Here is a 12,644-nt window from a genome sequence, read left to right on the forward strand (position 1 = left end):
CTGGTACTCCGAAAATAAAGCAACAGTAAAAAGAAATCTTATTTCTAATGGTATTTACTCTGAAAATTGGGTTTGAATTCTCTCAAGTATTGGAGGACTTTTATCTTTTTGCAGAAGAGAAAAGGAAGATATTATCTAATGTAGCCTTTCAATGGGCTCTTTCTTCTCCAAGTGGAAAGCACCGTCTATTGCTCCTCCTGAATATTTGCTGATTGTTAGAAATTTACATTGACAAAAAGCATTGTTTCCAATTCAGAATAGGGAACATGTTTTTAAAAAAATGTGGTTCATGACTGTGTCCAAACATTAAAGCCTTAAATAAAAAGTTATTTCTTCAACAGGTTTCAGAATCTCTGAGCTCAGAGGACTTTGGTTTCTCTTCAGTATTTACTGAGTCCACTAATTTCTGAAGCTTCCCGAAATAAACTAAGGCTGCGTATTACATCTGACATTAAAATCTGGCTCCTCTGAGAATCATATGGAGCTAGAATTGATGAACTTGTAACTGAAACTTTTAAAAAATGACATCCTGAAAGCATGTTTATGTCAAGGCTTTTAAAAATAACTTTTGATTAAAGGGGGTCAAGTATATACTTTTAAAAATTGTTTTCCAGGGGGTAAAACATAGTCTTTTAGAAACCTCATATGTGTCTATATAATTATTTTTTTATTGTCAATTGTTGAGAGATGCTTTGGTAAATTAGAAGTTTGTCTAAAAAAAAGAATGTAAATTTTAAATATAATATTCTCCAAAATTTATTTTTATTTTTATTCTGTAAACATTGGTAGATTACTGCATATATAAACAGTACATATAATCGTAGGTAAAATTAATGTAGAATTAAAAAAAATTTATAGTTCCAAAAATGTCAGCCTAATCGCAAGAATGAACTTTTAAATTTTGTAAGGAAATTGAGAAGGGGAGCGCCAAGCAGTAGGAGACCCAGGCCCTTTGGTGGCTGAGATTGCTCAAAATACTTAGGGACAAAGTGCACGGAGCCTGACACTTACCCCTCTGCTCACTGGGCCTGGGATGAATTCCAGTTTATCTGAAGCTCAGCTACTTTATCTAATGAATTATTGTTGAAATCATCACTAGGGGATTAAACATTTCTGCTTGTAAAGACCTGAAAATGCTCAAACACCCATGGCCAAACATTTTGCCTAAAGGTACAATTCTACTGAGCTGACTCTACAACTCTACAAATCCATACCTTCTATAAGTGGAAACTGTTCTTTTATTTTTAGAACCCAACCTTGATGGCCATTTGTTTCACCCGAGACAGGGTGGCCATTCGCTTTACTTGAAGAGATGCAGCCTGTTGACCCATTTTTTATCAGCTTCTCAGAACAGACTGAATTTTCTCCCTCAGTCTGTACCACCACCTCCCTTGTTTGGAACCTAACAGAGGGCCCCAACAGCTGGAGTGCTAAACACACAAAGGTCTGTTAATAACACTGGTTAATGTAGACATATGATAAAGAAGGGTAGGCAAAACCAATGCTTTTAAGGAATATCTGCAAACTAAAACAAAGACTAAATGGTGGCCACTGAAACAGAACAAATGTCTGTAGCTGTTAGGGTACCTGCAGAAAATTAATGAATAACTCACACAAATTTAGGATAGTTCCAAAACGTTTTAATAAAAAGTCTTTAAAAAGATGTGGGCAGGATGTTCAGTAGGTTGGGTGTGAGACAGACTTGAAATATTGGTGTGCAGCTGCTAGAGCCCCATCAGAAGGAATGGTGTGAGGAGACCCTGTCTGCAGAAGCCATGACTTTGGCAGTGGGACACAGCCAGTCCACAGGGACGGAGTAGGGAGAATCAATACAACACTCCAAACTGCCCTCCACTTGCTGAACCAAGTAATAGCTGGAAGGCAAGTGGTTTGCTGATGTTCTCCTTACAAGTAACCTTTCTAGGTCAAACAGCTGGTAGAGAGTGAATCTGGAAGGGAAATTTTGGAAAACATCCAGCAGATGGCCTAAGAGCTTTAAACATTGGTGATTTCAGGAGTAATTGCATTGATTACACTAGTGAAGTGTGCACACTGTTTCCTAATTAGTACTTTCATTAGCAACAACAACAACAAAAATCAAAGACATTCCTTTGTCGAATGCTGGAAGTTTCTCTCCATCCTTCCTGGAACCCTGGGAACTCAGTCTGTGCCTTTGGTTTAGAGATGACCACCGTGCATCCACCTCTCCACCCCTATCGAGATCCTCCAGTCTAGCCCACCTCCATTCCTCAGCCCCATTTCTTTGTACACCAGGAAACAGTAGCTCAAGAGTGCTAGGAACTCAAGCGTGCTTTATTTTTCTTTCTGCTGATAGCATCACTTACCTCCCACTGCTATTGGCAAATTAACACATGTAGAGAAAAGAAATTAAGCATTAATTAATTTCTTTTATATGAAAAGAGGAGAAAGGATTTGAAATTGTGTTGCTTTTTAAACAAAAATTTCAAACTAACAATATATGCGCAGGGGCTCAAAGAATCATTAGCTTTCTTGGCCAGGAACGACGGAATTTAATCAGAAACGAAGAAATGAACAGATTTCTCATTAGTTAGTGCACTTACCAAGAACAGTTACTTGAGTTATATCAGCAGCACTGTCTAGAGCAGTATGAGCTGAACAGCAGTAAATACCTTGGTCCTCTAAAGTTACATTAGATATGGTCAAATTAGCTCCATCAATAATTATCCTATCAGAAAAAAAGTGAGTACACGATGAGAAGGAAAATAGAAACAATAGAAACCCAATTCTTTTAAAAATGCATATGCCTCATCGAAAACGATCTAAGAGTGAAAAATGACTTTAAGCAATGCAAATTTGATTAGAGAATGCCACAGTTGAAACCTGGAGATAAAGAATTATTCTAGCATACACAACTGTCTACATAGCCATAAACACAATCACATTAAAAATTATTATGAAATCTAACCATCTGTTTGCATGGGTCAGTGATGGAACTCTGTGTTGCCTGGCATGTTTAAAGAGTGCATCATACCTTACAATGGCCAAGATATATTTGAGTAATTCTTAAGGTATGTTTAGGGAAGCACCTACATAGGCTCAATTGGAGTGCTTCTTACAAAGGCAGATTCCTGAATTCCATCTCCATTCCACAGAACCAGAATACCTGAGATGGAGTCTGATAATCTTAGTTTTTCACAAGTTTCTCTTTTCTCCGCCCCTCTACTCCCACGTACAATGCACATTAAGATCTGATAGCAATTAAAGCATATGACTTATTTGAACAGTAGATGGCAGGGTAGTACTTCTTTTTACAAATCATTTCACCTCGCTTTTTATCAGTTGTTCTTTCACCAATTTGTGATCAGGTTTACTATGAGAAAATTGCTTCTTTATAAACTTCACCTTTTACCCTGTACCATTGTTGAGATAACTATTAAAGTATTTTTCAAGTTCCATAAAATTTAAAATGTATTCATAATAATTAGCATTTTGTTGAAATAATTTAAATAGTGTTATCCTTGTGAGGAGGAAAGGAGGCTCACATAATTAATATTTTTATGTACATTTCATATAAAATGCTGAGAATTTTGAATTATATAAACCTACTTTAAATTGCAATGTAATGAAACAGTTATTTTGATTACAGACAGAATCAGCCCTTATTCCTACACCAATAATAGAAAGATTTGCCAACCAATATTACCTTGAATTGTTAATCAAGAATCTCACTATAATTCTAGACATAATAAAACTTTGACATGAATTAACATCTCAGGTCACGTTAGTCAGGTGTCCATTTGATATAATATTAGAATACTGCATATCCTGACAATTTTTGAAAAATTTACCTTCTTAGATGAAAGAATATACTTTAATAACCTCTTGAAATAGGGCATTTGTGCCCTGCATGAGGGCCCGTAGTAGCTGAAATCTTGCCAAGATTTATACCCTGGCATGGGGTGCTTCAGGCCAGAGAAGAAAGCTACCAATTTTTTTGGCAAGTCGTGGTTGCATTATGCCTTGTTTCCAGTCTCACGAACGTACCTTAGGTGCCTCAAATTAATCAAGGTTGGGTGCCTCACTAGTCCTCGAAATGTGGTGGGTATGGTATACCTAAAGAACTTATTAAAAATGTCATGTTCCAGCCTCAGTCCAGGTTCCAAGTAAGTACATTTGGATTTAGAGATGGAGCAAGGGCCATTGAACATGAAGCCTTGATAATTCTGTCACACATCAAAATCTGACAACTATTTGCCTTAGCAGGGTCACACTATGTTGTGCTGCAGTAACAGACAACTCCAAATTCTCCATGCCTAAGAAAACAATCACTTATTTCTCTCTCACATTATGTTCCCATCATAGGTCAGCTGGATTTTGCTTTAAAAAGTTGTATCATTTCTACTCTCATAGCACCTGAACTCTTAGAAGAAGCTAAAAAGCATCTTCACATCTTTGTGTCCCAAGCTTTTCCTCTGTTTGCCTTCACCTGCTTAATTACCTTGCCTGAGAAATCTATCCACTAAAACCACTCAACTCCTTCATCTGCAATATCCAGTCTGCTAGTCCCTAATCCGTGTCAGCAGCCATTGCTGTCTTAGCCTGTTCAGCTGAGTAATATTCGTGTTTCCCTGAAGGCACTATGACAAAACAATTCTCTCTTTGGAGACCTGTGTTTGCGGCTCAGTTCCATCAATTATTATCTGTACAACCTTGAACAAAACATTGAGCCTAATTCATCTTATCTGAAAAATGGGGATAACAATATTTTCTTTCTCTTTAGGAGAATTAAATGAGGTAAAGCCCATAAAGTGATTAGTGTATACAGCCTAGCAGAGTATGTGCTCAGAGAGTGTTACTAATAATATTAATCAAGTTGATTTCATTCATTTTTGGCTTATTGCTAATCACATTTCTCATGGTTGGTGTTTTAGTGTCCTCAACTCCCATTTCTCCTGCCTTTCTGCTTGAACAAATTACCTTCTTTCCTAATATGTTAGAAAGAGACCTTTCACTATGACTGCATCTTCATCTTTGCATCTTCAACTTCTCCCCTCCCTCATTCATTTGCCACTATTTCTGGAGGGAGAAAAAAAGCAGCTCCTATTTGGTGCCAAGGAAAAACTCTCCCACTGGATTCTCAATGCCCTTTCCTCCCACGCCCTCCTAGTTATCAGTATATCCATCCCACTTTTCATGCTACAGTGGTCTCTCCCACAGGGCTAGGTCATGAACAGTCCCCATTACCTTTGTTAAGCATGATATACATTCTAAAAATGGTTTCATATCCATGCTGCATTTCATTTTTCATAACCATAGTGTATGGTCTATAGCCACCTGCAGGTTGGAAATCCACAGAAAATTCCTTGGGGGGCATTTCAATCTACCTAATAGCATTACTGTGAGGGCTAAAGAGAAAAAGCATGTATGGGAAGTACTAACATAACATGAAGCCCCCATAGGTCCAATGGTTCAGAGTGGCAGTTCCCAGCACTTACTGCATCCCTGCACAAGAAAGGGGACAAGCGAGAAGAGAAGAAGCAATTTTCACTTCTCATTGTTCACCATGTATATTTGATTAGAAGTTTAACCTCCCTTTAGGTTAAAGCTTCTGGTCTTCTGCGTAGTAATAAGGAGAAGGTGTCTCAGCAGAAGGTAAGAAGTATGAGGTTACTGATACGGCCTTCTAGAAATTTAGCAGATACCTGTGATTTCTACTCCCTGCTATATCTCCATGCCTGCCCTTGGTAGCAGTCAGGGCCAGCCAGCAGCAGTTACTCCCAGCCTTCCTTGCTCCTGGGGCCTCTTCTGAGCTAAGGTTATTGTCCTTTATCCCTGTTACTTGTTTAGGGAAATTGGCAGAACATCTGTGTCACTTGCTCAGTCCGCTCAGATAGCCAGAGGTTCATTTCAGTGCCAGCTCTTGGATCCTGCAGGAAATGTAAAACTGGGCCACATGAAAAGGTTGCTTAGGGCTTCTGGGGTCAAAGCCCAAATGTACATGTCATATTACCAACCAGCCATGGGTCTCTGATTCCCTTCTTGGCTGTAGCCCAGAGGTGACATGGAAGACCCCGGATAGTCAGGCAGTAGTAAAAAAAGATGCAGAATTTAGGCATATCTGAGCAGTTGGCAGATCAGCGGAGACCTAACCTGAGGCTGGAGATCTGTATTGCAAAGTGTAGCCTTTAGATATATATAACTAATCTCGTGTTTCAATGAGAACTGGTTGTAATACATACACTGCCTTTCTGCAAACCTTTGTATATATATGAAGGAGGGGAGAGAATAAATTAAGTACGAAGGCTGAGACCAATGCCTTTGCATAGAGGTGGCTCACACATAAATACCAAGATAGACCAAGCAAGCAACAGAAATGACACAAGCAGAATGAAGAAATGAAGGCAGTGGGGCGGTGGTGGCTGGGGGAGGCGGAGTCAGGGAGCAGGACCAAGATAGCCAACTAGAAACAGCTGTGTTCGGAGAAGCCCATGTAAAAGAACCACAGTAAGTGTGTGAATCCTTCCCTGGCAACCAAGGTATCCAGGTTTCTCTTATAACAACTGACTAGGAGGCTGGCATGATCCACGGAGAGGAGGGAAGAATAGTGTAGTGCAGTGGTCCACCTGAGAGCCACACGGGGCAGGGGAGACCCTTCCCCCCAGCCAAGGGAGGCGGTAAGTGAGTGTGCTACCCAGCGGGGGAAACAGTGCTTTTTCCACGGAACTGTGAAACCCATGGATTGGAAGACCCCACTCACAAACTCAAGCCACTGGGTCTAGCATCACAACCCCGAAGCCCCACAGATTCTCAACAGCCTCTCAGCTGGAATCTGCTTAAGCCTACTGAGCACCTGGCGGGAGGGGGGGGCCAGCCCCACAGCTGCAGCTACCTGCTGCCTAAGCCATTTGAGCTCCTTAGAAGAGGGGCAGCAGCCAGCACTGGGAATCAAAACTGCCTAACACGCTAAGCTCCTCGGTGGGGGAAAGGCAACATTCATATCTGTAGCTCCAGGCTGTGCTTTCTCCCCTGCTGGAGCCAGGGAGGCTGGATGGCTCAGTCCTAAGACATGTCCCCCACAGCCCAACACACCCACTGTGGCAGAATCAATGCCTTTTCAGGCCTCACCCGTCATTCCTCCTTGGGTGGGGCTTCCCTGCAGGAACTCCAGTAACTCTAGCCAGAGGCTCAGGGACAGAACCCAGATCTCCCTGGGCCTGAGCCCCTAGGGGGAGGGGTGGCCATGGTCTCTGCAGACCAGCAGACTCAGCCTCTCCTCCTGGTAGTTCTGAGGAATCCAGGCAGCCCAGACAAGTCGATTTCCCCCTAGTGAAGCACATCCCCTCCACCAAGGGACAAAGTGCTTTGTTAGACGGGTCCTATTCCCCGTGCCACCCAACTGGGTGAGACCCTCCAACAGGGGTTTGTCAGACACTCTATATAGGAGTGATCCTACTGCCAACAGGTTGGTGACCCTTGAGGTCTGAGATCCCACAAGAAGGAGCAGGCACCCATCTTGGCTGTTCTCCAGCCTCCTTAAGTGACATCTCCAGGCATAGGAGTGAACCAAATGAATAGGGACTGAAGTGGACCCCCAGCAAACTGCAGCAGCCCTACAGAAGGTGGACCTGACCATTGAAAGAAAAAAAAAGAAAGAAAGAAAAGAAAGCAACAACAACAGCATCAACAACAAAATCTCCCACAAAAACCCCATCCAAGGGTCAGCAGCCTCAAAGATAGAAGCTAGACAAATTTATGAAGCTGAGAAAGAATCAACAAAAAATAATTCTAAAAACCCAAAAGGCCTCTCCTCCCAATGATGACAACATCTCTCCAGTAAGAGCGCAGAACTGGATGGAGGATGAGGCAGATGAATTGACAGGAGTAGGCTTCAGAGAATGGGTAATAAAAACCACGGTGAGCATGTTCTAACCCGATGCAAGGAAGCTAAGAACCTTGATAAAAGGTCACAGGAGCTGCTAACTAGAATAACCAGTTCACAGAGGAACATAAATGACCTGATGGAGCTGAAAAACACAGCAGGAGAACTTCGTGAAGCATACACAAGTATCAATAGCCAAAGCTACCAAGTGGAAGAAAGGATATGAGAGTTTGAAGACCACCTTGCTGAAATACGGTGTGCAGACAAGACTAGAGAAAAAAGAAAGAAAAGGAATGAACAAAGCCTTCAAGAAATATGGGACTTCATAAAAAAACGGAACCTACAACTGATTGGAGTACTTGAAGGAGATGGGTAGAATGGAAACAAGCTGAAAAACACACTTCCAGATATTATCCAGGAGAACTTCCCAAACCTAGCAAGACAGGCCAACATGCAAATCGAGGAAATACAGAGTGCACCGCTAAGATATTCCATGAGAAGATCAACCCCAAGACACATAATCATCAGATTCCCTAAGGCTGAAATGAAGGAAAAAATGTTCAAGGCAGCCAGAGAGAAAGGCCAGGTCACCTACAAAGGGAAGCCCATCAGACTAACAGTGGACCTCTCAGCAGAAACTCTACAAACCAGAAGAGAGTGGGGGCCAATATTCAACATTCTTAAAGAAAAGAATTTTCAGCCCAGAATTTCATATCCTGTCAAACTAAGCTTCACAAATGAAGGAGAAATAAAATCCTTTCCAGACAAGCAAATGCTGAGAGATTTCATCACCACCAGGCCTGCCTTGCAAGATCTCCTGAAAAAAGGCACTAAATATGGAAAGGAAAAACCAGAACCAGTCATCCAAAAACACACCAAAATATAAAGACCAATGACATGATGAAGAAACTTCACCAACGAATGAGCAAAATGACCAAACAGCATCATGATGACAGGATCAAATTCACATATAACAATACTAACCTTAAATGTAAATGCAGTGAATAGCCCAATTAAAAGTTACAGACTGGCAAATCAGATAAGGAGACAAGACTCATCTGTGTGCTGTATTCAGGAAACCCATCTCACATGCAAAGACACATATAGGCTCAAAATAAAGGGATGGAGGAAAATTTACCAAGCAAATGGAAAGCAAAACAAAGCAGGGATTGCAATCCTAGTCCCTGACAAAACAAACTTAAAACCAACAAAGGTCAAAAAAGACAAATAAGGGCATTACATAGTGGTAAAGGAACAATTCAACAAGAAGAATTAACTATTCTAAATATATATGCACCCAATACAGGAGCACCCAGATTCATAAAACAAGTTCTTAGAGACATACAAAGAGACTTAGACTCCCACACAATAATAGTGGGAGACTTTAAAACCACTGCCAATATTAGACAGATCAATGAGACAGAAAATTAACAAAGATATTCAGAACTTGAATCCAGCTCTGGACCAAGCAGACCTAATAGACATCTACAGAACTCTCCACCCCAAATCAACAGAATATACATTCTTCTCAGCACCACATCACACTTATTCTAAAACTCACCACATAATTGGAAGTAAAACACTCCTCAGCAAATATAAAAAATCGTAAATCATAACAAACAGTCTCTCAGACCACAATGCAATCAAATTAGAACTCAGGATTAAGAAACTCATGCAAAACCACACAACTACATGGAAACTGATAAACTTGCTCCTGAATGACTCCTAGGTAAATAATGAAATTAAGGCAGAAATTAAGAAGTGTTTTGAAACCAATGAGAACAAAGACACAATGTATCAGAGTCTGTGGGATACAGCTAAAGCAGTGTTAAGAGGGAAATTTATAGCACTAAATGCCCACATCAGAAAGCTAGAAAGATCTCAAATCCACATGCTAACATCACAATTAAAAGAGCCAGAGAGACAAGAGCAAACTAATCCAAGAGCTAGCAGAAGACAAGAAATAACTAAAATCAGAGCAGAATTGAAGGAGATAGAGATATGAAAAACCCTCCAAATAATCAATGAAGCCAGGAGCTGGGTTTTTTTTTTTTTTTTGAAAAAATTAACAAAATAGATTGACGACTAGCTAGACTGATAAAGAAGAAAAGAGAGGAGAATCAAACAGACGCAATAAAAAATGATAAAGGGTACATTACCACTGACCCCACAGAAATGCAAACTACCATCAAAGAATACTATAAACACCTCTATGCAAATAAACTAGAAAATCTAGGAGAAAGGTACATATTCCTGGACACATACACCCTCCCAATACTAAATCAGGAAGAAGTTGAATCCCTGAATAGACCAACAACAAATTCTGAAATTGAGGCAGTAATTAATAGTCTACCAGCCAATAAAGCCAAGGACCAGATGGATTCACAGCCAAATTCTACCAGAAGTACAAAGAGGAGCTGATACCGTTCCTTCTGAAACTATTCCACACAGTTGAAAAGGAGGGACTCCTCCCTAACTAATTTTGTGAAGCCAGCATCAACCTGATACCAAAACCGGGAAGAGACACAACAAAAAAAGAAAACTTCAGGCCAGTATCGCTGATGAACATTGATGCAAAAATCCTCAATAAAATACTGGCAGACCGAATCCAGCAGGACATCAAAAAACTTATCCACTATGAACAAGTCAGCTTCATCTCTGGGATTCAAGGCTGATTCAACATATCCAGATCAATAAATGTAATTCATCACATAAACAGAACCAAAGACAAAATCCACATGATTATCTCAATAGATGCAGAAAAGGCCTTTGATAAAATTCATCATCCCTTCATGTTAAAAACTCTCAATTAACTAGGTATTGATGGAACACATCTCAAAATAATAAGAGCTATTTATGATAAACCCACAGCCAATATCATATTGAATTGGCAAAAGCTGGAAGCATTCCCTTTGCAAACCAGTACAAGACAAGGATGCCCTCTCTCACCACTCCTATTCAACATAGTATTGGAAGTTCTGGCCAGGGCAACCAGGCAAAAGAAAAAAATAAAGGGTATTCATATAGGAAGAGAGGAAGTCAAATTGTCTGTGTTTGCAGATGACATGATTTTATATTTAGAAAACCCCATTGTCTCAGCCCCAAAACTCCTTGAACTGATAAGCAACTTCAGCAATGTCTCAGGATACAAAATCAATGTGCAAAAATCACAAGCATTCCTTTACACCAGCAATAGACCAGCAGACAGCCAAATCATAAATGAACTCCCATTCACAATTGCTACAAAGAGAAGAAAATACCTAGGAATACAGCTAACAAAGGATGCAAAGGACCTCTTCAAGGAGAACTACAAACCACTGCTCAAGGAAACAAGGAAGGACATAAACAAATGAAAAACAAAATCCCATCCTCATGGATACAAAGAATTAATATCATGAAAATGGCCACACTGCCCAAAGTAATTTATAGATTCAATGCTATTCCCATCAAACTACCATTGAAATTCTACACAGAATTAGAAAAAAACTACTTTAAATTTCATATGGAATCAAAGAAGACCCCATATAGCCAAAACAATCCTAAGCAAAAAGAACAAAGCTGGAGGCATCACGCTACCTGACTTCAAACTATACTACAAGGCTACAGTAACCAAAACAGCATGGTACTGGTACAAAAACAGACATATAGACAAATGGAGCAGAACAGAGACCTCAAAAATAACACCACACATCTACAACCATCTGATCTTTGACAAAACTGACAAATCCAAGCACTGGGGAAAGGATCTCCTATTCAACAAATGGTGCTGGGAAAACTGGCTAGCCATATGCAAACAACTGAAACTGAACCCCTTCCTTATACATTACACAAAAATTAACTCGAGATGAATTAAAGACTTAAATATAAGACCCAAAACCATAAAAACCCTAGAAGAAAACCTAGGCAGCACCATTCAGTACATAAGCATGGGCAAAGACTTCATGATGAAAATGCCAAAAGCAATTGCAACAAAAGCCAAAATTTACAAATGGGATCTAACCAAACTAAAGCACTTCTGCATAGCAAAAGAAACTATCATCAGAGGGAATAGGCAACCTACAGAATGGAAGAAAATTTTTACAATCTACCCATCTGACAAAGGTCTAATATTCATAATTTAAAAGGAACTTAAACATATTTACAAGAAACAAACAACCCCATCAAAAATGGGCAATATGAACAGAAACTTCTCAAAAGAAGACATTTACATGGCCAACAAACATATGAAAAAAAGCTCAACATGACCGATCATCAGAGAGATGCAAATCAAAACCACAATGAGATACCATCTCATGCCAGTCAGAATGGTGATTATTAAAAAGTCAAGAAACAACAGATCCTGGTGAGGCTGTGCAGAAAAAGGAACACTTTTACACTGTTGGTGGGAATGTAAATTAGTTCAACCATTGTGGAAGACAGCGTGGTGATTCCTCCAGGATCTAGAACCAGAAATACCATTTGACCCAGCAATCACATTACTAGGTATATACCCAAGAGAATATATATCATTCTACTATAAAGACACATGCACATATATGTTTATTGCAGCACTATTTACAATAGTAAAGACATGAGACTGACACAAAGGCCCATCAGTGATAGACTGGATAAAGAAAATGTGGTACATATACACCATAAAGGAATGAGATCATGTCCTTTTCAGGGACATGGATGAAGCTGGAAGCCATCATCCTCAGCAAACAAGTGGGAGAAGAACAATGAGAACACATGGACATAGAGAGGGGAATCACACATACCAGGGACTTTTGGGGTGTGGACAGGT

The 12,644-nt window shown here is 40.0% G+C and overlaps 1 protein-coding gene across 7 annotated transcripts in view; it reads right to left on the minus strand.

Annotated features, from left to right (window-relative positions):
* The window catches only part of CHL1 (cell adhesion molecule L1 like), a 213,561-nt gene that overhangs the window by 28,967 nt on the left and 171,950 nt on the right, over positions 1 to 12,644 (minus strand). For all 7 annotated transcript variants that reach the window (XM_030801701.1, XM_030801697.1, XM_030801699.1 and 4 more), the window contains one exon: positions 2,583 to 2,707. In XM_030801701.1, coding sequence (XP_030657561.1) covers positions 2,583 to 2,707 — 125 coding nt within the window. The remainder of the gene's footprint in view (positions 1 to 2,582; positions 2,708 to 12,644) is intronic.

The sequence above is a fragment of the Nomascus leucogenys genome, chromosome 21, assembly GCF_006542625.1.
Source record: "Nomascus leucogenys isolate Asia chromosome 21, Asia_NLE_v1, whole genome shotgun sequence".
NCBI classification, from domain to species: Eukaryota; Metazoa; Chordata; class Mammalia; order Primates; family Hylobatidae; genus Nomascus; species Nomascus leucogenys.